General features: G+C 33.7%; 4 protein-coding genes and 1 long non-coding RNA gene across 18 annotated transcripts in view; 2 read left to right on the forward strand and 3 right to left on the reverse strand.

Annotated features, from left to right (window-relative positions):
* The window catches only part of LOC101891151 (mucin-12), a 133,090-nt gene extending 127,411 nt beyond the window's left edge, over nucleotides 1–5,679 (forward strand). For all 14 annotated transcript variants that reach the window (XM_020039230.2, XM_011296845.3, XM_011296847.3 and 11 more), the window contains one exon: nucleotides 33–5,679. In XM_020039230.2, coding sequence (XP_019894789.1) covers nucleotides 33–1,236 — 1,204 coding nt within the window. In that variant the 3' untranslated portion in view covers nucleotides 1,237–5,679. The remainder of the gene's footprint in view (nucleotides 1–32) is intronic.
* Nucleotides 5,680–7,856: 2,177 nt separating this feature from the next.
* Nucleotides 7,857–8,240, reverse strand: LOC109614037 (uncharacterized). Its single transcript, XR_002195333.2, has 2 exons — nucleotides 8,037–8,240; nucleotides 7,857–7,973 (listed from the first exon to the last, which is right to left on the reverse strand). It is a non-coding gene; the product is annotated as an uncharacterized LOC109614037 (long non-coding RNA).
* A 301-nt stretch (nucleotides 8,241–8,541) lies between these two features.
* LOC101887611 (nucleic acid dioxygenase ALKBH1) lies at nucleotides 8,542–10,088 on the reverse strand. The gene is made up of 3 exons (XM_005176110.4): nucleotides 9,864–10,088; nucleotides 9,189–9,733; nucleotides 8,542–9,130 (listed from the first exon to the last, which is right to left on the reverse strand). Exons 1-3 carry the CDS (start codon nucleotides 9,957–9,959, stop codon nucleotides 8,686–8,688), a joined length of 1,086 nt encoding a protein of 361 aa, XP_005176167.1. The 5' UTR covers nucleotides 9,960–10,088; the 3' UTR covers nucleotides 8,542–8,685.
* A 1,690-nt stretch (nucleotides 10,089–11,778) lies between these two features.
* Nucleotides 11,779–12,551, forward strand: LOC101887772 (nuclear nucleic acid-binding protein C1D). Its single transcript, XM_005176111.4, has 2 exons — nucleotides 11,779–12,143; nucleotides 12,217–12,551. The coding sequence occupies exons 1-2, from the start codon at nucleotides 11,910–11,912 to the stop codon at nucleotides 12,412–12,414; spliced, it is 432 nt and encodes a 143-aa protein (XP_005176168.1). The 5' UTR covers nucleotides 11,779–11,909; the 3' UTR covers nucleotides 12,415–12,551.
* Nucleotides 12,552–15,047: 2,496 nt separating this feature from the next.
* On the reverse strand, nucleotides 15,048–16,534 carry LOC101887935 (glyceraldehyde-3-phosphate dehydrogenase 2). The gene has a single exon (XM_005176112.4). It carries the CDS (start codon nucleotides 16,423–16,425, stop codon nucleotides 15,427–15,429), a length of 999 nt encoding a protein of 332 aa, XP_005176169.1. The 5' UTR covers nucleotides 16,426–16,534; the 3' UTR covers nucleotides 15,048–15,426.
* Between the last annotated feature and the right edge of the window lie 10,728 nt (nucleotides 16,535–27,262).

The following is a 27,262-nucleotide window of genomic DNA, read 5'->3' on the forward strand; positions in this document are numbered from 1 at the left end:
CCGAACTTCTCTTCCCCCCACCCCAACAACAGAGCTGCTTTACAACAACGCGCTGTGCCTTATCATCCAGGAGCTCCTGGTTGGCCCATGAAACCCGACACCGCAGCCCTGGATGCCCGCCGTGAGGCTGAGGAACGTGAACGTGAAATGCGTGAACGCGAACAAAGAGAACGTGAGCGCCAACGACAACGAGAACGTGAGGAGCGTGAACGCAAAGAAAAAGAGGAGAAACTCAAGAGGGAACAGCAAGAACGTGAGCAACGTGAACGCGAAAGAGAACGTGAACGCAAAGAGAGGGAACGACGAGAAATGGAACGTCGTGAAATGGAACGTGAACGTATGTTGCAACAGCAGCGCATTAACGAAAGCAACAAATTGTCACAGGCGGCGGCAGCCGCAGCAGCCATGAATCAGGCTAGAGAACGTTCACCACATCGTAGTGTCACAGATATGCAGGGAGGCCCTGGTGGTCCGGTGGGTGGTGAGATGCGTATCAAGGAGGAAATGCCCAGAACAAAAGAAGAACAAGATGCCATGATGATGAGAGCATCGGCAGCTGCGGCAGCGGCTGATCCTCGTTATCATAATTCATTGGCGGCCGCCCAGGCAAATGCTGCGGCAGCGGCTGCCGCTCATCATGCCTCCTTTATGGCCAGTCGTCATGGTCCCCATGTGGGTCCACCACCTCCACATCTAACAAGAACTATGATGGCGCCGGGCCTGGGTGGTCCACCAATGACACATTTTGGCCCTCCAGGTCCTGGTTGGCCAATGGATCCCTATCGTGACCCCTATGCCATGTCGGCCTTACGTTATAATCCCCTGATGGAGGTGGCACTGCGACATGAAGAGGAACGTCACAAGGCAGCCATGAGTATGTATGCAGTGCAATCGGCGGCCCATCTACGTGGAAAAGAACCATCACCAATACCGCCACCTTCAGCCGTGGGTGGGCCTTTGGGTCCGCCACTACCTCCGCACCATCGCCTACAACCGGGACCGCTGGGACCACCGCCAGGATCAATGGGACCCGGACCAGGTGGACCACCAGTGCCCAGCCAATCATCACTGAGCGGTAAACCACCACCCACCCTGGGAGGCATGCCCCATCCCATGGTAGTGGATCCCCTGATGCAACCCAAGAAAGAAGAGCCCGGCGGTGGTGGATCGTCACAAACGGTAATGGGCATGGCACCCTCCGCAGCAAATCCAGGAAATAATCCGCCAGGCCGATGATAAATTGATAAATGTGCTGCGGCCAAAAGAGATGTCATTGATTTAACCTAACCTAAGGAAGGGCGGGCGGCATTTTCGTGTAAAAAGTAACAGCAGAAGACGACGAATAGGAAAAAAACAACAACAAATATCAAAACAAACCAGCTTGAAATGAGACCAAGTAATCTTTAAAAGAAAACCAACAAACAATTTGTATTATAAAAAAAAAAAAAACAAAACTAAAATACCAACAAATGAGAAAAATTTATTCTCATTGTGAAATCTAAACTGTGCATACCTTTTTCGTATTTTCTACCCTCCCTCCACCCCTTTTAGTTTATTATTGTGTTTCACTTTTTATTTTTTATTTCTTTTTTTTTAAGAAACCAAAAAAAAAAACACAACAACCTAACAAAACTTGTATAAAAGTAAATTTTATTATTAAACTTATTTTAAAACCCCAACCTCCTCCTATCTTCTCATACAAACAAACCAATTGCATTCTAAAATATTTTACTATCTCTATTTCTTTCTTTCTTTTCTCTATTTGTGTTATCCTTAGAATATATTGTAAAAAAAAAACAAACAAACTGACTATTAAATTCCAAAACAAACAAACAAAAAAAACTATGAAGATGATATTCTCAAAACTCAAAAACACTCTTGTAATTGTTTATAACTGAAAAGGAAAAAAAAACAAAAAGCTAAAACAAATTAACAAAGTATATATTGAACATGTATGCAATATTATATATATACTATATACATATATATTTAAGTAAGAATGAGAAAAAAAAAAAACAAAACAAAACGAAAGCAAGAAAAACAAAAGCAAAACAACTATGTTTAATATTTACACCTCTAAAGTGTAAGCATGAAAATGTATCTTTTTTAATTTAAAAAAAAATAGAAAAATGAAAATATCAATCTATTTTTTATAAATTTTGAATTTGCTATAGAAGAGTGTTGTGAATTTTTTTGTGGTGTACATTGTGTGTTTCAAAACAAAGATAGTTGTAGAGGAATGTATTCTTTTGTGAATTTGCTTTCAAAATTTATACTCTAAAATCGTACCAGAAATCTGGTTAAATTTTTATTTTTCACTCTTTTATGGTGAGGAAAAAAATAGCTCTCGCAAATGTCTGCCAAAAAAGAGATAATTTGTTCTACTTATATATTTTTTAATTGCGTTTAATTAAGTGTAGAGTTGCATTTGCTTTCAAAATTTATACCCTAAAATCGTGGCAGAAATTTGGTTAAATTTTTATTTTTCACTCTTTTTATGGTGAGGAAAAAGTAGCTCCCTCAAATGTCTGCCAAAAAAAAGAGCTAATCAGTTCTACTTTTAAATTTCAATTCCTCTTTAGTTTACTTACCACTTCTTTTTGTCAATTTTGTTTTCAATTGTTTTTGCTTTCAAAATCGAATCGTTAGTATTCCCACAAAAATGTTCTTATTTTTTAAATATTTGTAACAACAAATATATGGTTTATTCGATCCTTAGACATTTTGAAAATCTTGCCAAGAAAAAATCTAAATTTCTATTACCCATGGATTCGCCTCCTCATCCCCTTCTTTTTGTCATATTAGACAAACACCTTTTCAGGTATTTAAATTAGAATTTCTTGCGTTTTGCAAAACAGCAAAACATGCTCACTTCGAGACATCTCCAAATTTGTATTGTGAGTAAAAATATGTCCACATTTTTTCCAACCCCAAATATTCTTTCAATAAAAGGAGATTTTCTGACGTCTTAATAGACTTTAAAATATAGGAAATTGTTGACTTTGCATAATTGTATTTTTTACATCGATCTTTTGCTGTGAGCATTTTTATTGTTTTTTATTTCTTTGTTTCCTTTTTTATACCCTACACCACACGCTGCTCAGGGTATTATGTCTTTGGGCATTTGTTTGTAACAGGCAAAAGGTAAGGACATAGACCAATAGTTCCTTTTGATGATCTGCATAGAATCACATTCTGAGTCGGTTTATGTATGACCGTCCGTACAGGTCGCATTTATTGACTGATTCAGATGAATTTTTGCACAAATCATTTGTTTGGCCCAAGGACGAACCCTATTATAATTGGAGACATCCGGCCTAAATTTAGATATAGCTACCATATATATCTTCGTCAAATTTGCTTTTTATTGTGCACCAAACGAGTAATATTAGCCCAAATGGCATACGTATAACCAAATTAGGCCTGGAAACAAGTATGCCAAATTTGATGGAAATCGGTTCAAATATAGCTACAGCTTCCATACATATTTTTCATCTGATTTGTTATTTTTGTCCCCCGCAGCCGTAATAAGCACTCTGTAACAACGATATTTTTTGGGGAAATATATCAAATAAAGCTCAAAAGAATATTTGATATATTTTATCAAGATCGGTTCAGGTTTGGATATAGCTCCCATATACAACTTCGTCCGATTTACCTTTTATTGTGCACCAAACGTGTAATATAAGCCCAAGTGGGATGAAAATTGAAATTTACGACCGAATTGAGTCTAGAAGCTAGTACGTCAAATTTGGCGAAGATCGGTTCAGATATAGCTATAGCTCCCACATATATTGTTCATCGATTTGTTGAATTTTTCCTTCACGGCCGTAATATGCAATCCGTTACAAGCTCCCATATATATCTTTATCCGATTTCAAGTTAGTTGTGCTCCAAATGGGTAATACAAGACCGAATTCAAAAGAATACAAAATGCCTCGGCAAATTTAGTAGAAATTATTTCAGAGGAGGATATTCCTCTCATATATTAGTTCCTTTAGACTTTTAATTATAACTATAAAATATGCAAAGTGTGGTGTAGGGTATCATAAAGTCAGGCCCGTCCGACTTTCTTGGACTAGTTTTGTTTAATAATTATTAAATTATTTAAAATTCAACAACAGACAAGTTATTTCAAAAGTTTCTCTTAAGAATATCTCCATTATTATTTTGCCCATCCATGGAAAGAGTGATGTTTCTCTTCGTTTTATTCAAATGAGACTTTCAGTGTTTGCCATAAGAGCAGCAGTGGTGAGCTCTTATTTTTCATAAATACTTGACAAAATAATATTTTTGAGGAAATCAAAAGATTTTTTATTTTAAATTGTGTCTCGTATTTGTTTTTGTTATTCTTGATGACCTGGGAGTTTATATACATAGAAAGAGGATCAATAGGTAATCTTTTTTTGGTATGATTTAGTTCTCACAAATTCCCTATTCAAAAAAAAAAACTTTTATTTGTTATGTAAAGCTCTACTAAATATGCAAAGTGTGGTGTATGGTATTATAAAGTCAGGTCCGCCCGAATTTAGACTAGTTTTGTTTAAAAATTATGAAATTAATTAAAATTCAACAACAGACAAGTTAATTCAAAATTCTCTTAAGAATGTCTCATTCATTATTTTGCCCGAGAGTGATGTTTCTCTTCGTTTTTTTCAAATGAGACTTTCAGTGTGAGCTCTTATTTTTCATAAATACTTGACAAAATAATATTTTTGAGGAAATCAAAGGATTTTTTTATTTTAAATTATGTCTCATATTTGTTTTTGTTATTTTTAATGACCTGAAGATGATGAATAGTTAATCTTTTTCTATTAATTATTGTATTTTAATTGTTTGTTTTCTATCCTTCCAAAGTTTAGGCACCTTTTTTTCCACCATCAAAACATTATGACACCATGAATTATTTTCAAATAAATTCAGATTCACATTATCATCATATATCCGTGAGCAATATATCAAAATATCTTACTCTAAAAAAAACCCCAAAATATTCAAAATAGTCTTTCAAAACTTTTACGTTTTAGATTGATTTCCCTTAAAAGAAGAAGAGATACATTTTCAGTATACACTCGCGATGTGTTACTTTTTATTATTACAAAAAATATAAATCCAATACCATTTTATTGGTCTGGTAAATATTATTATATATATATTTAAACTTATATATATATATAACTGCATATATAACAAAGCAAACAAAACAAAAACTATTTTATTTTTTTACTATAAATAATATTATATATTTTTTTTACTAGTGAATAGGACGCTTCATAATTAGAGCATTTGTATTATTTGTATAGTTTATTATTACTACGATTATTATTATTTTATTTATATATATTATATCATGTACTAAATGTTGTTCTAATGATAAAGAAAAAAAAAGAAACAAAACAAAAACACACACAAATAAAAAACTGACTACTTTCTCCTTTCCTCCTCCCTACAATGAAACAAAATCCTTTTCCTCCCTTCTCCACAATTCCATAGCCTGGTCCTTAGGCCTCGTCTTTTATATATATATATATATACATAACTAGGAGATAAAGCATACAGAAACGTAAACAAAAAGAAAAAAAATCAAATGATGTTAACAAATTTGCTATAAATAAATACAATTTATACTGTTATATATAAATGAATATACATTGTAGAAAATAACAAAACAAACAAAAACCAGAAGAAAAACGACAAAATTTTTAGTAGTTTTTTTTTATAAAATAGAATTCTCCACATCTCTTTAACAACAAATAATAAAAACAAAAAACCAACAAATTCAAATGATACATAAACTATCAATTATTAAATATACAAACAAATAACATACAATATACATATATATATATTCATTACTATAATGCATATATATTAAAAAAAGCAAAAAACTAAAACAAAAACAAAAAAGAAAATAATATTTCTATAAATAAAACAAAAACACAAAAAACCAACAAATTAACATTCAAAAAAATCATATATATTATTAAATTATAATTAAAAAACAAAAATGAAAAACCAACAACAAAAAATCAACTATGTTTAAGTAGCTTTACGATTATTTATAAACAAAAAGAAAAACAAGAAAAACAAAAAGTTTAAAAAGAAAACCACAAAAAATATATACAATTATTAAAACAAACAAAACAACAAATCCAACAACATTCATTTTTTGATTATTAATGCAAAAGAATCCAACAACCAACCCCGAAACCCCCACTTTTTTCGCATATTTATATTCCTGTAATTTAATTGTAATATTTCCAAAAAAAACCACACACACACCAACCAAATCCAACAACCACAGCAAAAGAAATGAACAGAAAATTAAAATGAAAAGAAAACAAACCAACTTTGAAAAACAAGGACAAAAACCGTATGATTTAATAATAAAAAGAAATGAAAAAAATATATAGGAAATTTCTGTGGTAGTTGTTTTAATTTTGATTCCAAAATATTTTTTTTATGGATTTATTTCAGGGGGGAATGAACTGCTGGCTCAAGGGGAATGTTTTTTTTTTTTTATTCAAAACTTAAAAGCAAATTAAAGATATTTTACGGAAAATCGATTTTTATAGGATGAAATGATGGTCTATGATGTAAAGTTCATCTCAGGGGGATAACTGAAGGGATTATTTTTGTTCAAAACTTTTGCCGATTGATTATCATTTGCGGTAAACAGACAACAGAAAAGCAAAGTGAATTATATGGTTACGAAATGGAGATGTATGATGTAAAGGTCACTTCATTTTTATTTCATGATTATTCACACTGTTGACCAATTCGAATCTAATCATCTGCAGTAGGTATTCAATGGATGAAAGAAGATATTCTCTGTATAAGAATATTTTATAGATCGTATTTAAATGAAAGATCTTTTGTTAATCTTCTATAGGTTAAAGACCTTGCCGGGATAGAGGACCTATAGGTGTTACATGGACCTTGCATAGATAAAATATCTTCTCGAGATTTTTCATGGATCTGGAAGATCTGTAATAGGTCTTTCATAAATAAAATACTTATTTTAATTCTTAAAATAGAGCAACTCAAATAGGTCTCGTTTAGAAAAAATGTTTTTCATAGGTTATTGTATTCGACGGGCCTTGCATAAAGAAAATGCCTTTTATAGGTCCCTTTGACAGAAAAACATACTTTTCATAGGTTCTTTGACAGACCTGTAGTGCGACTTTCCAATTAATTTTTTTAAATTACCGACAAGAGTCGGAAATTTGGAAACCCAACATTTTAATATAAAAACGAAACGAACTTGGGTTCCTATGGAACTTCTATGGATAAAATATCTTCTGGAGTTTCTGCAGAGAGAAGACTTGCTATGAATCCTTCATAAGGCTTTTTAGAGGTCTTTCAAATCTAGAAGATCTCATCTTCGTCTTTCAAATTTAGAGAATATCATATTCTATTGAGAAATGTTGCTGACCCATGGATTTTTCATATACAGGGTGAGATTAAAAAAACTGCAAAAAAAGTCAAACGCCATAGTTTTTAAATTTCTTTAAGTTTGATCGAATGAAAGCAAAAAATGTCGGAAATGGCATCAAATTTTAGAATAAGTTTAGATTTGTTCGAATTGGTAATCTTTGGCACGAATTATGGCCTTCAAACGGAAGCTCATTTTGTAACCATTCTTGGGTGGCGCGTGCTGAGTCCTGTTGGAATGTCCAAGGTCTGCGGCCTAAATGTTTGCGTGCCCAAGATGGTTGCAGTTTTTTCATCTCACCCTGTACATACACAAAATTGGCAGAAATCGGGCGGACTTAATAAAAATTATAATCATCTGGTAGCTCTAACTTACCTTTTTTATTGTACCATGGTCCTTAAAAATACCTACACCCAAGATGTCTCAGAAAATTTCAAAAAAAAAAAAAAACGAATATTTCTTTATTTTTTAGTTCATCTCAATAAAATTTGAAATATTGTCACTCGGTAGTATCCAAAACATTCAAAAGTACTGCTGACTTAAAAAAAATAAAAATTTCATTTCAAACAAAATGTCTTAAAATTAAGAAAAAAATAATTACCTTTCAAAATATGCCTTCATTCAAGATGTCTCAGAAAATTTAAAAAAAAAACCAATATTTCTTGATTGTTTAGTTCATCCTAATAAAATTTGAAATATTGTCACTCGGCAGTGTAAAAAACATTCAAAAGTACTGCTGACTTAAAAAAAATTGTTTTCAAACAGAAAGTCTTAAAATTAAAAAAATAATAATAGTTAAAAATGAGCAAGAATATTGATGTCGTAAGTAAATTTTAATTTATAACAACTCTTTGTTTAAAAAATAACTACAAACAACATTTTCCAAAGCAGCTCAAGACCCGATCATCAACGGACTTATTACTGCAATCGAGTTCTCTAGGAAAATGGTTATGGCCTTTGATTTTTGGAACAAACATTTGTGACATTCTGGCCCTTTGCCATTTGATGCCTTCCCATTCCCAGCATGCAACACGACCTTATATGCTATCGGTGGCACAATTCCCATTAACTAAAAAACGAAAACACATGTAAGGCAGCGCCCGGTATTCAACTTCTTATAAAAACCTTTATTAGGGATTTTTCTCTCCACTCTGTCCACAAAACATATTTTACACAAAATATGAAAATAAATTTGCCATCAAACAAGACCCAAATATTGCAATAAAACAAACGGCGCCCTAAATCCACTTTCAGCTTCCACAAATATCATCAATTAATGTCCTTTGGTTTTCGTAAAGCACCTGCCTCACATTAATGTTGATACGTGAATCGTGTAAATAACTTTTAAAGGGTGACCAAAAAATGTCGTCGGTCACCTGATGATACAGTATGGGGTCCATACCCCATTCCAAGGCCGCTTGGGTGTCAGTGCTAGTTATGCATGGAACTTCGGTACGTAAACGTTTGTTTGGTTGTACGGGGGGTTCTAGACTAGATTCTTTGGATGATTTAGACGGAGGTTCTATGAGAGTATTCCATGTCTCCTCTCGTGCCTTCATTACTCTCGGTACAGCATGATAGCATAGGCGTGATTCTCGGGACATGACCAGCACATCACCGCTTTCCAGGAACAATGCAGTAGGTTTTTCCTCACGAGTTTGACCGCCTATCAGAAATATGGCCGTTTGTCCAAAACTGAAAAAAACAAAAAAAAATATGAGTAAAAATATACCTAATTTCCTATCTTCCCTACCTTATTGAAAACAACGGTGCTTCTAGATTTTGTTCCGAGTGATCGGTGTGACCCGCCAATGTTGTGCCTATGGGATAATAGTTTACAATTGCCGCCTGTGCTTCATAGAAACTATATCCAAGTACCGAGGCAAAGAATTTACTCAGCTTGGCCAAATCTTCTGGAAACTTGGTATGCAACTCTTCACTGTAAATCTTTGTATCCCAATCATGATGATAGCCCAGTGTTGTCCATCGCATGGATATTTTCATTCTACGTGCCTCATCTTTGTCCGCACAATTTTGCAGCGAAGACCACCAGTCATCGAGTACGGACTTTTGAAATAAACGTTCATTTAAATTTACCCGATTCGGTGTACGCGGATAATCTCGCAGGCTTCGTGCCATCCAATAGCGTTGTCCTTGTGCTGTGAAAGCATGACGTATTACCACCAAACCTGGTCGATTATTTAATGTAAACAATTTCCAGTGGTGTACTGGTTGCAAGCCCAAAGGCAATCCCAAGGAAGCAAAATCTTCACAATCACTCAAATGGATCTCCTTCACCTGGAATGACGGGGATTATGCATTATTCTGCAAACGCAACCAATAGTATAGAATAATTTATAAAAATATAAAGAATAAAAAAGGAATATAAAAATAGATTTGCTTTGCAAAGTGTACTGCAATAATGCACCTCTTCATCACTTCCTTGGCCCGAAAAATTTATGACATCCTTAAAATCGGGTACAGGCCATTTTGATTTGTAGTATTTAAAGCTTTCCTTAAACATTGCCTAGATTCCTTGGGCGTTGTTAGCAAAACATTCCAAATATTTTCGATGCGAAAAAAAAACACAAAATAAATACAATGCTTGTTCTTCTTCACTTAAAGGGGGGCCACACACAACACCATCTGGTTTTTGATAAACATGTCACACAGCTGGTTGTGTAATGGCATCTGACATCAGTCATGTTAACTATTTCAACTAATGCCATGTTTACACGTACTAACTAGTTGATCCAAGCTTAATAGTACGTTTATATATATGAGAGTTAACCCACTGGATTTGGATTTAAATTGTCATATCCATTACTTTTACTTCAAATAAATCCTCTCAAAATAGGTTAACCCTACAAAAACTTCTAACGTAAACATGGCATAAGCATCATTTAACAATTATTATGGGACAACACAACTGATTGGAAACTATCAAAAATTCAAAATGTCAAAATTTTTAAAATGTATTATCAAAAATAAGTATATTTTTAAATGTTTTCTTATACGACGCAAATCGGTGGTTGTTATAATATAAATTTTTCCAGAATTTTTACAAATTTCAATAATTTTGAAGAGAAGTAAAAAAGCAGCTTTAATAGCCATTTGGATTGAACATGAAAATTTTCAAAATAAGTACCGAAAATATCTTTTAAATGATGACCTTTATAAGAAGGCTACATGAAAACGTGGACCTGTATAAGTAATTTTTTGTCCTAGGCTGTTGTACCTATTAAGATCTTCAAATACCAAGTTTAATAGTACGTTTACGCTGTAAAGGATTTAGAAAACCCAGTCGGTTTAAATTGTAAATTCCATTGCATATACCTCAAACAAATCTTCATGACGAAGGTTAACCCGGAAAAAAAGCTCTAACGTAAACATGCCTTAAAACAATTCTGGCAAATAATGTCGGTAGAATCATGAAAATACCGAATAAAGGGGAGTACCGCTATATGGGGTCTATATGAAGACCTGTATACCAACTTCGAATATGAAATTTGAAACAATTCGGGTGAATGATGTCGCTAAAATTATCAAAATGCCAAATATCGGGAGGTGCCGTTATATGGGGGTATACGATGGTATCGTTATATGGCTATACTTGTATAAGTAAGATCTTCAAATACGAAATTTAAAACAATTCGAATGAATAATAGTGCTAGAATCATCAAAATACCGAATATCGGGAGGTACCGTTATATGGACCTACACGAAAACGTGGATCGTCGTAGTCCATTTAGGAACCTAACATACCTACTGACAAAATACATACGTGTGCAAAGTTTTAGCCTTCAATCTCAATCCTTAAAGATGTTTTAAAATTGCTTGCCGAAATATAAATCACTGGCAGGAGAAGAAGAAGAGTTGCATGGAGATATATGTCTAGCATGGATGTACAAACTCTCAGTGAAAGAATTGTCAAAATGTCTCCATTGAACCGTTCTCTTTTGAAGAACTTTTGTTTTAACAGACGACTACCAGTAACCATTAATCTTCAATAGTATAAATGCTCTATAAATTTTTTATCTAAATTCGAAGTGTTCTTAAATCAACAGTTGATTTTCTTCGTGATGTTTTCTCTGTTCCAAACCCTACAAAAATCTACTATTTTTGTATATTCTTTTCGATTTCATAAAGGAAATATCGGTTATCATGGTAAAAAATATACATACTTGCATTTCTGAAACAGATTTTAATAACAATTTTTAATAACTATATTTTATTCAATGCTACAATTTACTCCCCAAGAGCACAATTTCAGTTCGTGTGAACATCAAATAAGTTTATTTTGACAACTTTTTCAAGTTACTTGTTGCTATCATTTTACTGTGAATGTTAAGGTACAAAGAAACATTTCATTGTTTTCGTGTGGTGCAGCTAACGTGCTAGGTCTTGTTTACTTTTTAAGAAAATCACATATTCCCGACGAAAATAAAACCAAGCTTCCAATATCCATAGAAATATGTCCTCCCGCGACTATGCTGAGCTTCGAAATGATGAAAAATTCATTAACTGCGTGGAAAATTTCGATGCCAGTTTGGACAAGATTGAGGCAGATCTGCTGTTGGCATGTGGCGTAAAGGATTACGATGAACTGTCGACACAGGAACGTGTAAAATTGGACAATTATTTAGCATATTCAATTAATTCGCTGTATTGGATGTATGTCAAATTGCAGGGATTAGATCCAAATGAGGTGTGTATCAAATATGTGTAGTCTATGGATGTTAGCTGCTTAATAATGTTGTTACTTGCAAACTTTTTTCTAGCATGGTATAAAAAATGAACTATCCCGTGTGCGACAAACTATACTGCGAGATAAACAAATTTATGAACGCAATACAATTCGCCCGGTTTTGGACAAAGGTGCCGCTGGCCGTTTTATTAAACACGGACTGCACATACGTTACGACAAGGATGGTAAACCAATACCCGCCAACAGTGATGATGCCGAGAGGAGGTCTTAAAATTAGATTAGTTTTAGTTTTTTTTTTTATTAGAATTAGTAGGAGTACTAGGATTAGTAGGAAATACTAGCAATTTCTACCAAAACAAAAAAGACTATTGAATAAAATATTTAAAAAAAGGACAATAATTAACCATATCTTGCGAATTTTCAGAACATTTGAGACAATAAGAGGAAGCCAATGAATAAGTGAACGAATGTTGAGTTTCCGGTTTGCCTGGGCCGTTTTTTAAACGCCGACATAAGGCAAAAGATTTTCGAATATTTAAAAGGCCGAAAATCTTGAAAAAACAAAATCCAAATATTAAAATTGAAATATCCTGCGAGATAAACCACTCTTTGAACTCAATACAACTTGCCCTACTTAGGAAAGATTCCCTTTGGGTCGTTTAATAAAATGCAGCCTACAAATATCTTACGTTATAATCTTCAATATATCCATGGTCTGGAAATAAAAGCTTTTTATCACTCTTTTCTAATAAGGTATAAAAAATGAACTATCCTGCGAGAAAAAAAAAACACCAACCAACAAAGATATTGTTGGTCGTTCAATTAAATGTCGCTTGCAAATGTCTTACATCATAATCTTCCCACCCTTAAATACCCAATAATATTGCATTTTTATTTTATGAAACAGTTGTCAGTAAAGACATCAGCAGCAATCTATTTTAAGACAATTGAAGAGGACCAATTTTTGTAACACAAATTCAGGTATTCATACTGACCACGAATAAAATAAATATGGATTTTATTCATAGGTTCTAACATATAATTAGAAAGATGTAAGGGAAACTTAGCTTTTGCAGGGGTTCTTTTATGTAAAGTTTCCACATGTGAACTGAAATTAAAATTTGAATTCAGATATTAGAATTTCCATATAACATTACGTTTATCTATTGATATATACTTATAAATTTTCATCAAACGTAGAATTTTTAGGAAATAGGGACTAAGAAGAGAGTATTCATCTTCCTTCTCATCTAGGCTACAGTTTTTCTACAACAAAATATTTTACTTGTTGGATATTTTTGATCTTTTCTCAGCATTTCTTCATCTTCCTACGAAAATTTTCCATAAATATTTTGAGAACCAGCCCCCTACTCTACTATTCTTAATGTTCCAGTGAAATATTGTTATACCAAAGTTCGATATCAAAGTTTTATTTCACCAGTTAGCCAACAATAATCTTTTTGCCGTTTCGATAAAAATACATTTGGTGCGTACGGACGACACACCTCTTTTTTTAGATTTCGAAAACAAAATGTAATTCTCGTTCATTGCCCCCTGTGCATTTATTTCTTACATGAATAGACGAAAACGTTCACTCTCAATGACCTTTTTTTCCTTCAATGTACCAAATCAACATCCCTCTACAGATCTGCCCCAGTCAGGCAACTCACATTTATTTGTAGGGGTGCGGGGGATACCGGCATGATGTAAAATTAATAAATGAAAACGAAATTATATGGGTTCCACACATTGCATTTGTTTCTTAGACCACTTTCAAGATGAGGGTACGTAGGTAGGGGGTGTGCTACAAATATAGCCGCTGTGACGTTGATATCGAAAGTAAACGTGCCATCAGCCAACCAAGCAACCAACGTATCATATGTATGTATACAAAGTTATACACACGACAACACATTGCTAATGTGCGATGAGACCTCCACCACACCTCTGTCCCAGGTTGGAATTTGCGAGATGATTTGTTTTTATATTTTCATGTGAAATAAACGGTGGCGATATGATGACTTGTTTTGTGACAAACCAACAGAGAGAGAAAAAACAAATACCGGACGAACTGGAAGGTGACCTTTTGCCTTTGGAGTTTTGTTTTTATCGTGCGAGCGATAAACAAATTACAAATCTAGAAAACAAAACAATTTTATGTTAGAATTACTGGCAAATAGTATATTTCACAATATAGAAACTCATTAGGTGGGTGATAAAAATAACTACATGGAATTTGTCTACCACATTTGGTGGCTTATCAATGAATTCCCCTTATAAAGATATTGGGCGGCTGGTGTATTGTTGCTATTCATCAATTTCATTGTTTCTTTAAAAAGCCAAAGACCAAAGATTACAATTTGGCAAACATCTCATTTATAAGAAGAAAAACTTTTATTGTCTTTATGTTATTGTTAAATAATAAGGCGGTATTTTTAGTTAATCTCTTTGTTTATGCAAAAAAAAAAAAAAAAAAAAACTACAACACATCCATACTACATATATATGCAAATGTTGGCATAAACAAAATGATGTAACTGCCAATTGACCGCTCTCTTTGATGTAATTGGGGGAGCACTTTTAGTGAGAACAATATTCTGTATTGCTCCCCCAGAGTTCAAACGTGGGAGATATTCGAATATCTGACTTTCTCTCTGAGAACCAATTTACAATCTTCCCTCCCCTCCCCCATTCTTTTCGTTATTTTCCACTTTATTTCTCTGTATAACAGGAATTTTTTTCTTTCTCTATTGCAATTGTGATTATATAAGAACAGCCCATGATTACATTGCAAAAAAAATGTATGAAAAAACATGTTTTTTGTTGTTTTTTAGTAATGTTTTGTTATAACATTTATTTTTTTTTTTCTTTTTAATTTATATTAACATGTGTGTGTTTAATATATGTTGTTTACTAATAATATAATCAATATAATTTTTAAATTACTGAAACGAGTAACAGAGAATCTCAACTATTGATGATGTATCAGGAGGTGGATTGGTTGTTGTTTTGTTCTTCTTGTAATAGTTAACATATTAATAATAGCAAGTGGGAGAAAGCTCAGCTCACTAATATTTTCCACATTTCATCTTGTTTAGAATTGGGTATTTGGTAACTAAATGCTCAGCTCCTGTCTGATGATGTGCGTCTTAGCATCTCATGTAAACTTGTTTCATGAATAAATTTCCGTTTTACTTTTGGTTTTACATCTAGAAATGTTACTTTGCAGCGTGTGTTGTTACTTAAAATGTAATATTATTATACTTCTTTAACTTCTCCCAATTTAATCCTTGGATTGCATGTATTTGATCAAGTCAATGACACGGTTGGAGTAACCGAATTCGTTGTCGTACCAGGAGATCAACTTGACGAAGTTGTCGTTGAGGGAGATACCGGCCTTGGCATCGAAGACCGAGGAGTGGGTGTCGCTGACGAAGTCAGTGGAGACGACTTCTTCATCGGTGTAGCCCAAGATACCCTTCATGGGTCCATTGGAAGCCTCCAAAACCTTGGCTTTGATGGCTTCGTAGTTGGCTGGCTTGCCAAGACGGACAGTCAAATCGACAACAGATACATTGGGAGTGGGCACACGGAAAGCCATACCAGTGAGTTTACCGTTCAAGGCAGGAATAACTTTGCCGACAGCCTTGGCGGCACCGGTGGAAGCAGGAATGATGTTTTGGGCAGCTCCACGGCCATCACGCCACAATTTGCCGGAGGGACCGTCAACGGTCTTTTGGGTGGCAGTGGTGGCATGGACAGTGGTCATGAGACCTTCAACGATTTCGAAGTTATCGTGGATAACCTTGGCCAAGGGAGCCAAGCAGTTGGTGGTGCAGGAAGCGTTGGAAACGACTTTCATGTCTGGCTTGTAGGCATCCAAGTTGACACCGCACACGAACATGGGGGCATCAGCAGATGGAGCGGAGATGATGACCTTCTTGGCACCACCCTTGAAATGGGCAGAAGCCTTGTCGATGGTGGTGAAGACACCAGTGGATTCAACAACATATTCGGCACCAGCGCTGGCCCAGTTGATGTTGGCGGGGTCGCGTTCACTGAAAACGGTGATGGCCTGACCGTTCACAACCAATTTACCCCCTTCAGCGGCAACGGTACCCTTGAAACGACCATGGGTGGAGTCGAATTTGAACAAGTAGACCATGTAGTTGACATCGATGAAGGGATCGTTGACGGCTACAACCTGGGCGCCCTTATCGATGGCGGCACGCAAAACCAAACGGCCAATACGACCGAATCCATTAATACCGATTTTGGACATGTTTGTTACTGTGTTGTTGGGTTATTCACTTGAAAAACTGGAAAATCAGAAAGTCTCTCTGCAACCGTACCGTACAGCTTGCTCTTGCGGAAAAAACTGTGCTTCAGTTCGGCACTGTTCTTCGCTCATCAACTTTGTACGAATCTTCGTTGAGTTAGCAAAGCGGGGGGTTGGGTATTTCAATGTCAGTTGAAGGACGTTCGTGCAAATCACAAACGTACACACAACGAAAGAAAGCTTCTCACTTTAGCTATCGTTTGCCGGCATTTTATGCGAGTGCATTAGAAGAGGACAGCACTACAATGCGGGGGGCTTTTAACGAAGTAAATTCAACGAAATGCCGTTGCTGTGTTCAGTGTTGTATTTTGGTGTGTTCAGTGGCGCAATGTTGCCACATTTGTTGCTGATTTTGTGATGGGGAAATGAAATTAAATGCAATTCATGATTTATTTAATGGAATAATGTTTATTTTATGATAGTATTTTGAAGGAAATAGATGAGAAACATGATTTTTTGCAGAATATTTATTAGTATATGATAGAATTCATAAGAAAATGTTTTTTTGTTATTTCAGCTTAATTTGTTTGTAGAGGGTGAAAATGTAGGTATCTGGGGATAAACTGAAAATTATACACACATATACATACACATGCATACTTCTATATGTACTACGCTAGTTTGTATATAAACAAACTTAAGTTGACTTTTAATAGCAATAGAAGATATTTTTTGCAAAAGGAACTATAAAAAGGAATTTTATGAATTCAGATGTTTAGAAATAATTTCAAAATTTCACTTAGCTGAATCCTTTAACATTCTCCAAAATGGAGAAACTTAATTTCATAGACATGGATGCCAAAAACCCGCTTCGAAGTCGGAGATGTCGCGAAAACTAAAGAAAAATGGTTTATTGAATCAAAATCTTTCAATTGTGTCCATATTTTTTTGTGGAGTCATCTTTTGGTTACTTAAAGTTTTATTCGCAAAATAGAAAACTACAGAGAATTAAATTTTTAGGAATGTGTAAACTGGAATTTACGAAATTTAAGGCGTGAAGACCATTTTTCGATAAGTTCCAATGGATGGAAAAATTATCGAATCGTCCCGCAGGAACAGAGCAATAATGGACCATATTTAGATATAGTAAGATGTAAAGAATCGCCAACCTGTTATGAACGATATATGTATTGGAAATTGTGACCCTTTGTGGGTTGGGTACTAGAAGGGGCGGTAGATGTATATCATCTTCACAACAGGCCTTGCGTTAGCAAATTTATTTGGATGTGTGAAATTTGTAGACATTTGGATGCTTATTTCGCTTTCTTTGAGCGTTTTGTTTTTTCAAAATCTTAAGCCCCATGTGGTGGGGGGGGGGTACCAAAAGAAATGGTGCGATCCCTGCCATCTTTATAACATATAATATAACAGATGGAAATATTGAGATGTACCAGGTATGAATGGAATCGAATGTCATTTTCATAGATACTCAAAATGTTGACCCTTTGTGGGAGAGGTATCAGAAGGAGTAGACCGATATATCCCATCTTAACACCACACCTTGGGTTAATAAAAATATTGTGATGGGTGAAATTTGAAGAAACCCGGATACTTATTTCTGATTTTAATATCGTCGTGATTATTCAAAATTTTAACCTTTGTGTGGGAGGTAGCAGTAGGAATGGTCCGATCTCTACCATCTTTAAAACAAATCTTGTATTGATAGAAATAATGAAATGTGCCAAGTCTTAATGGAATCGGATGTCGATTTCACGTTTTATTAGCTTCATGGATATTCAAAATGTTCACCCTTTGTGGGGGAGGTACCTGAAGGAGTGAATCGATATATTCCATTTTCACACCAGACCTTGGATTAGTAAATATATGGTGATATGTGTAATTTGAAGACAATCGGACTATTACATCAAATTTTATAAGAGTTATAATTATTCATTATGTTGAATCTTTGTGGGGGAGGTACTTGATAGAGTGGACCGATATAGTCCATTTTCTCACCTAACCTAGCACTGAGGCGAATCTTGAGATTTGCAAAGTTTGAGCCAAATCGGAGTATCTCTAATCTTTCTGTGCATGTGCATTGAAAATGTTTATATTTTGTGGGGGAGGTACCAGAAGGAGTGGACAGTTATTGCCCATCTCCGACCATGATCTAAGTTTGATAATAATATTACAATGTGCCAAGTTTGGACCAAATTGGACTTCCATGTGAAAGTTATAGATTTTTAAAATTTATTTAAAAATTAAAAAAATGCATTTTTTGATACTTGTTATACAGATATCTATGCATATAATCGGTCATATGCAAATCGATTTATACTTTCCAACTCATTTTTGTTCTTCTAATATCATAAAAAGCAAATTTTCCATCCAACCGAGATCAATTTCTATTTGATTGTTCATTTTGCCCTTCTAATGTCACCTCTACCCATCTTAACCAATGGAATTCCGGAATTTCAGTTATGGTAACATTTGTTTTCTTTGACATTGATGTGTCCTTTTTTGCCTACTCTCGATTTTATTGGCTGCGTGCTTCTGTTTGTTGACATAGGCATGTTTTTCTAATCAATTTCTGTATACCTACCATATTTGTTCTCCATCCTACATTTAATGCTAGACAAGTCGTAATGAATGAAAATGTGTGTGATTGTGTGTAGGTATATGTGTACCCAACAAAAATATTCCACTTGCACATGTCTAGTATGAAACATCCCCCAACTCAATTAATTCGAAAATATTCGTTAAGTTCCATTTCGCCCTTAACTGTGTTCATGTTTGTAAAGCTTGTGAGGGAGAAAAAGCTTTTTTTGCTTGGGAAATAGTAATTGAAGTATATAAAATAGGGAAGCGTAATTTGGTTGAGCCTAAATTACATTTTTTAATTCCAAAATATATTCTCTATCATATACCGATTTTGTGCCGAAATTTTTTATTGCCTGAATGGGATTTATATTCCTTAAGCGTGTGCCATTCATAAAGTTTGTTCACCTTTATATATTGGTCCTTGATGCACCTTTTATTTGTGCACTTGCGACAAATCTATCATCACTTGATTGATTTTTTTGATAAATTGCATTTTATGAGCCCCTTTTATCCCCACAAAAGAAGCCGCCTATTAAATTTGGCACTTCCACCTTTATTTGTTGCAATAAATCAAAATTGTATGACAAATTAGATTGGCCGTGATAAATGCAGGAATTCAATGCACTAGCTATATGGGTTGTTATCTATTATTATACCTTTATAGATGGGTGCTCTGTTTCAAAACGACAAGAATGTAAAACTTTTTGCCATGGTAACCGATTTGGTTTCAGAGGGAACTAATATATGGGAGGGATATTCAATTCTGAATCGATTTTCACTAAATTTGACGAAGACATTTTTATATTTTATACCAAATAACATAAAAATATATACTTATATCGGAGCCGAGTTCGACCAAATAGAAATGCACGTTCCGAAATTCACTCTATTTGGTCTGATATTAGGCATTATTTGCACAATAAACCTGAAATCGGGGGTTGAGGATATATATGGGAGCTACGTTAAAATCTTAGACGATCTCGGTAGAATTTGGCAAGGGTATTTCACAGCTCTATAAGATATCTGATACCAAATCTCATTGTTGTCGAATGCCTATTACGAATGTGGGGGACTTTAAAACCAAATCCCATGAAACATATATATGGGATCCATAGTTATCTCAGAACCGATTTTCACCAAGTTTGATGTACTTGCTTCTAAACTGAATTTAGTCGGATGTTCCAAAATTCAGGACTTTTGGACTGATATTGGCCATTTGGTGCATAATTAACCCGAAATAAGTTGAAGATATACATGGGAGCTATTTACGAATCTGAACCGATTTGATACAATTTGGTAGAGGTAATTCTGGGCTGTATCTAATATCTGGTACTAAATATGATTCTTGTTGGGTGCATATTACGAATGTGAGGGACTTAAGCACCAAATCGTATGAAATATATATGTGTGAGCTATATTTATACCTTTACCGATTTTCACCAAATTTGATGTACTTGCTTCTAGACTGAATACGGTTGGATGTACCAAAATGTAGGTCATTTGGACTGATATTGGCCATTTAGTGCACAATTAACAAGAAATCGGTTGAAGAGATATATAGGAGCTCTATCTAAATTTGAACCAATTCTCACCAATTTCAAAAGGGACGAACCCTTTGGACAAACATATATTTTTTGACGGACTGACATGCGTAAATCGACTCAGAATGTGATTCTATGCAGATCATCAAAAGTAACTATGGATCTAACTCACTTCCTTCTCTATGTTACAAACAAATGCACACGGACATAGTATCCTGACCACAGTGTGGTGTAGGGTATAAATAGTGGCATGGGCAAAATTACAAGAAAATCGAACACCTTCATATCCATATTCATCTCAGGTTCCTGGTTGAGAAAAATATTTCGTTGTAAAGAATTGCTGACTTTTTTCTCAAGTTATGACAGATAAAAGTATTAAAAATAGTGACCCTTTGTGGGTGAGATACCAGAAGGGGTTCGCAGATGTATATGATCTTCAGAACAGATCATGTGTTAGCAAAAATTATATATTCCATCTTTACACCAGACCCTGGGTTGATAAAAATATTGTAGTGAGCGTAATTTGAAGACAATCGGAACCTTATATCACATTTTATAAGAGTTATAATTATTTGCAAAATTAGAGCAAAATCGGATTATCCTTTCTCTTTCGGTGCAGTAAATTATTTTCTTTGAAAATGATGATATTTTGTGGTGGAGGTAACAGAAGGAGTAAACCCGGCAAATCGGTGCACTCCGAACTCGATCTAAGTTTAACAATAATATTACGATGTACCAAGTTTAAATCGGATACTCCCTTCAAGAGTTGTTTGGTGCGCACCAGCCAGACAGACGAACGGACGGACGGACATCGCTAGTATCAAAATGCCCTGAAACGGATTAGGTCCAAATAGACCTAGGTTCTAAAACTTTTATTTCGGTGAGGCACGCTTTGGCCGTATCAAATGATATATACCCTCTGAAGCCATATGTCTGAGTGTACAAAAATGGTAAACTAACAACAACTAATTGATTTCTTATGGTTACGGTGGAAAACCATACATTTAATTGGTATCTATGAAAACGGTTATGGCTATGGAGTTATGGTATGTCACAGGTAATCATTACATTTTATCCCATAAGATTGGTTTGAACAGCTGTTTTATATGTTTACGGTTATGGCGTTGCTGACCAAAAAAGAGACAATTTAAGAGAAAACAAAAATCATATTTGTCTTTATATTTTACGACTTCTTTCAATTGTTTCTAACATGCATGTTGTCCAAGATTATTTGTACAGCGTATTAATTTAAAAAAGGAATAATTAATATTTTAACACTTATTTGTTGATGATTTGAAGAAACTAATAGAAATTAGGCTCTTGTTCTTGAATAGCTCTGCCTTACACATACGACCAATGTATGTCTCATTGCAATAACGGCTTTTGATGCCATACCTCTTTAACGAAATTCACTTCACCCGGCGTCTATGTAGCCAAGTAATTCTGTCTGATTAGCTGGTAAATAAATCCCGGTAAAAAATTAAATTGATTTTTTGTTTTGCTTTGAAACTTTTTAAAACAAATTAAAAAACAGCGGTGTTGACTTCTTTGAATTCCTGTATGGTTTTATTTTTATTTCTTTTTTTAAGACAAAAATAACAAATATTTTCATTTTTCTTTTTTTGGTTGATGTTTGTTTTGTTTTTTAAGACAATTATTTTATTTCATCTTACAATTTGTTTTTTTTTTTTTCATTTATAACTCTATTTTTTATTTGTTTTTTTTTTTTTTGCTGTTGTATAGAAGAGGATACTATAATCACAATTAAAATGTTCTTTAGGTGTTTTATTATTTCGTTATCTCAAGGTGCTTAGCTATAAAGATTTTGGACTCAGTATTTTTTATTCTGTTGGGGAGAGGGGTAAATGGTAGTTTTGTTTCACATTCAAAAATATATTTATTTTTGTTTTGTTTTTTTTTTCTCTTTTTTGTATAAATCTATTCTATTTTGTTCATCTGTTTTGAGTGTGATGACGACGTTATTTGCATTACGTCATTGCTATGAATTTACAATATCAATTTTGTGTTTGAATTTTAAATTTTGGTTTTACAAAGTTGGCTTTTTTTGTTGGGGGTATCTTCAGTAGTATCAAATTGACTTTTATTCCGACATTTTAACATAGAATTATTTACATTAGTTTACAAAAGAATTGCAAGATATCGGATTTCAAATAAGGACTTCCTGTATATATCGCTGGAATAAATTGTGAATGAATTCAAGTGTAGTCCCTGGTAGAACTAAGAAGGTAACCTCGATCAGTCATATGTTAACATTTTTTTAAATTTATACCTTTGACACCTTATTGTCAAAATGTATATTCACAAATCCATGGTAATTATAAGCTCTGATCCATTATGAGCTTCATTAACACTCAAAATTTTGATCTTTTGTGGGGGAGGTACAAGAAGGAGTCGACCGATATAATCCATCTTCACACCAGATCTTGGGTTAATAAAAATATTATGATGTGTGTAATTTGTAGTTAACCGAATGCATATTTCGGATTTTATAATCGTTTTGGTTATTCCAAGTTTTGACCCTTTGTGGGGAAGGTACCAGAAGGAATGGTCTGATCTCTACAATCTTTGTAACAGATCTTGCGTTGATGGAAATATTGAGATGTGCAAAGTCTGAATAAAATCAGGTGTTATAATTTCGTGTTTTATGAGCTTCATGAATATTAAAAATTTTGACCCTTTGCGAAGGAGGTACCAGAAAAAGTGAACCGATATATCCCATCTTCACACCAAACCTTGGGTTAATAAAAATATTGTGATGTGTTTAATTTGAAGACAATCGGACTCTTACATCACATTTTATAAGAGTTATAATTATTCCAAATTTTGACCCTTTGTGGGGAAGGTACTTGATGGAGTGGACCGATATTGCGATTTTGCACCTGACCTGGCACTGATGCAAATATTAGTATTTGCAAAGTTGGAGCAAAATTGGATTATCCTTTCTCTTGCGGTGCAATAAATTATTTTCTTTGAAAATGTTGACATTTTGTTGGGAAGGTACTCGATGGTGTGGACCGATATTGCCCATCTCCGAACTCGATCTAAGTTTGGCAATAATATTACGCTGTACCAAGTTTGGATTAAATCGGATACTCCCTTCGAGTGCGACTCCAAATATTGTGAAACGGATTTGGCAAAAAGAGACCTAGGGTACAGAACCTCTGTAGCCATTTGGTTGAGGGTATAATTAAAGAAAAGTATTACACAACATCAATTTTCATAAGAAAATCAACGTGAATATTCAATTTATTTTAAATTAAAAAAATGAAAAATTACAAACAATGTTTGTCCAAGATTTATAACAACTCGCTTCGACTTGATGTTTATTTTTTTATATTTTATTTCTTCGTTGATAACATTACATGTTTTTTTTGCGTTTGAGTGTGTACGTGTGTGTTTGAGCTATATTCTTTATACAAAGATTTTGTTTTGTTTTATATTAGAGAGACAGAGTTTTATTTCACCACATTTATAAGATTTTTTATTAAATTTAAAAAATAGTTTATTTTTTATGCTAGCTACCTGATAGTAAACAATATTCATGTTTTTTTTCTTTGGAAAAAACCAACACTACTACACATTTGAATAAATTACATAGAAAAATTTGAAAGGCTGTTCCACTTTTTCTTTGAGTTCTTGTTTTTTTTTTTTTTTGTTATAAAAATATTTCCAAACATAACATTTTATGTTATGTTTTTATTAAAATAGCATCCTTTCTTTGTTGTTGTATTTTTGTTTTCAAATAGTAATATTTAAATTTATTTGTTGTAGTAATAGCTAGTTATTAAGAAAAATAGACAATTTGTTTCAAGTGTTTTGGTTTTTGTTGAGTTTCCATTTTATTAAAAAATTTCATTTTTTTATATTTTTTCTTTTTTAATTTCATTTAAGTTTAAAATATTTAACAATTGTTTTAATTACATTTATTTTTATTTATACATAAATTGTTTTTTTTTCTTTTAAAAGATGTGTTCCTGTTCTATAGAAACGAATTGTTCATGACAATTATTTTTTATTTGACAATTTCAAAAAAAACCTAAACATATTTCCCTCTCATGCCATATTTTTCTGATGAATATGCATTTTTAATTTTTAAAACACCTTAAACATAATTATTTTTTTATGATTGGATCCAAATCGATAATGATATGATGAAAAAATATTGGTATATTTACGTTAAAATTGAATGTAAATAGGATTTTTTAAAAATATTTTTTGTCAATTTCGAACTTGCTAAAGATTTTACCATATATTCCACCGATTTGTGATCCTTCCAAAAATAAAAAAGATACAGGTAATACAACTACAGGATGAGATAAAAAAAACTGCAAAAAAGTCAAACGCCATAGTTTTTATATATTTTTTTAAATTTTATTGAATGAAAGCCTAAAATGTCGGAAATAGCATAAAATCTTAGCATAAGTTTAGATTTGTTCAAATTGGTCACCTTTGGCACGAATTATAGCCTTCAAACGGCCAATGAAACCGTCACACGCAGCCCGAATGTTGCCCCGTATTTTGGCCCATTCTCGGCGAAACGCTTGCTTGAGGTGATCGACACTTTGGTATTTTTTAGCGTTAACCTTGCTCTCCAAATTACTATAGACACAATAGTCCAACGGATTGGTATCCGGAGATTTTGGTAACCATTCTTGGGTGGCGCGTGCTGAGTGCGATGGTGCTGAGTCCTGTTGGAATGTCCAAGGTCTGCGGGCAAAATGTTTGCGTGTCCAAGTCTTTAATACACCCTCTTGAATATTTTCACGATAATGTTCGGCATTTATTTTGATACCACGGTCCATTAATACAAGCGGAGAGCGACCATCGGCTGTTATGGCGGCCTACACCATCACCATGGCCGGCGCTTGAGTTCTGGTGGTCAGCCGAAGGTGCACATTTTCAGTTGACCTGGCAAATAAACCCGACTATTTTGTTTGTTTACAAACTGCTGGACAACGAATGTTTTTTCATCAGAGAAAACCCAATTCGGCAGTTCACCACTTTCGGCCAAGTGCGAGTCACAAAAGATTTATTCACATTTAAATGCTGGAGTCCTCTAATGTTGGGATTAAGATTGTCTCTGGCAATTTTAAAGCTAGCAATCCGAGGATTAGTTTGATCGAAACTTTAACTCTTAAGCGAGCCTCCAAAGTGGTGTTGTTGATCCTTTTTTAAAAAATGTTAAGAAAAACCCTTTACAGCGTTACCTCAAAATTGGTGTGGCGTATACAAATTTTCAACACCTCCACCATGGCAAAATGTTTGGTACGTCCGTATTTCCCAAATAACATTACTAATATTACGCAGTAAAAATATGAATTTTCAAAAATTTTCCAATTGTTATAATTTCAAATTACAAATATTCATATATTTTGTATTATTCGTTTTAACAAAAAAAAAAAAACATAAATAAATAAATAAAATAAAATTGTTCAATGATGACATTTTTCAACATTTTGAAATGTCGTACACCCGGTAACATTCATACAAAAACATGTGTGGTGAAATACGTCGACCGAGTACGCTGTTAAACGGAATCGCAGCAAGTCAAAATATTCTACAAATTTATTTCTGATAAAATTCTACTATAGGTCCCACAATACGTTCAGATTCTAAATCTTAGCTAAACTCTAGGAATACAAATATAATAAAAACACATTTTAAGTTTAATGCCGTATCTTATGCGAGATTATGCAAAATTCTCCAATAAAGCATCATTTTAGAAGTTATACGTCAAAGACAAAATTATTCGTCATCAAATTTTACTATAAGTCACCAAAGGATGTAAATTTCCTTTTCCATCGAATATCAAGAAAATATATTAGAATCAATGTTCCAAAAAATCCGAAAATATTTTCTAATTTTTTTGATAAATTTTTCTACCTCCTTTCTTCGATTTGATGCATGAAGCTGATAAAAGTCTACTATAGGTCCCATAATACATTCAGACGCTAAATCTTACCTAAACCCTGGGAATTCAAATGTAATAAAAACACATTTTAAGGTTAATACCGTACCTTATGTGAGTTTATGCAAATTTCTCCAATAAAGCATCATTTTCGAAGAACGACGTTAAAGACAAAATTATTCTTCATTAAATTCACTACAAGTCACCCAAGGATATAGATCTCTTTTTGCATTATATAACCAGAAAATATATTCATCGATGTTGCCTAAAAAAACACAAACATATTTCCTAATTTTTTATCAGCCTTCCCTCCTTCTTTTTTCGAGTTGATGCATGGAAGTTCACCACAAATTTCCACTACACATCTCCGAATAAACCATACGTCTACCATAACTAGTTTTTAAGAAAATAACATTGGAAATTTGAAAATATTACTAGCTGAACACCCGGGGCGCTTCGCTACCCTTTTTGATTTTATATGCATTCAAAATTTTATATACGAATATTTTGTGGATTTTAAATAAAAGTAAAACAATTTCAAGAATTTAAAAAACGTTTTTACTATAATGCTTTAGAATATACAACTTTTTTTGTTTTTCCTTCAGGAGCGTAAACAAACATGAGAACATTAGGAACATGCTAAATTTAGTCCTCATACTCGTAGAGTGTGTCCTCGTGATTTACTAATTGTCATAGCAAATGCCAAGGGTACAGGAAACAGCATTATTTTAAGTTGAACTGCATTTCTGTTGCTATTAGAGGGATTCGA

The sequence above is a fragment of the Musca domestica genome, unplaced genomic scaffold (genome assembly GCF_030504385.1).
Source record: "Musca domestica strain aabys unplaced genomic scaffold, Musca_domestica.polishedcontigs.V.1.1 2, whole genome shotgun sequence".
NCBI lineage: Eukaryota > Metazoa > Arthropoda > Insecta > Diptera > Muscidae > Musca > Musca domestica.

Coding starts and splice junctions, on each gene's coding strand:
- LOC101887611 (XM_005176110.4), bottom strand. CDS start 9,959: ATGTTTAAGGAAAGCTTTAAATACTACAAATCAAAATGGCCTGTACCC. Junction 9,734..9,863: donor GCCAAGGAAGTGATGAAGAG/GTGCATTATTGC, acceptor CCGTCATTCCAG/GTGAAGGAGATCCATTTGAG. Junction 9,131..9,188: donor GCACCGTTGTTTTCAATAAG/GTAGGGAAGATA, acceptor TGTTTTTTTCAG/TTTTGGACAAACGGCCATAT.
- LOC101887772 (XM_005176111.4), top strand. CDS start 11,910: ATGTCCTCCCGCGACTATGCTGAGCTTCGAAATGATGAAAAATTCATT. Junction 12,144..12,216: donor AGGGATTAGATCCAAATGAG/GTGTGTATCAAA, acceptor ACTTTTTTCTAG/CATGGTATAAAAAATGAACT.
- LOC101887935 (XM_005176112.4), bottom strand. CDS start 16,425: ATGTCCAAAATCGGTATTAATGGATTCGGTCGTATTGGCCGTTTGGTT.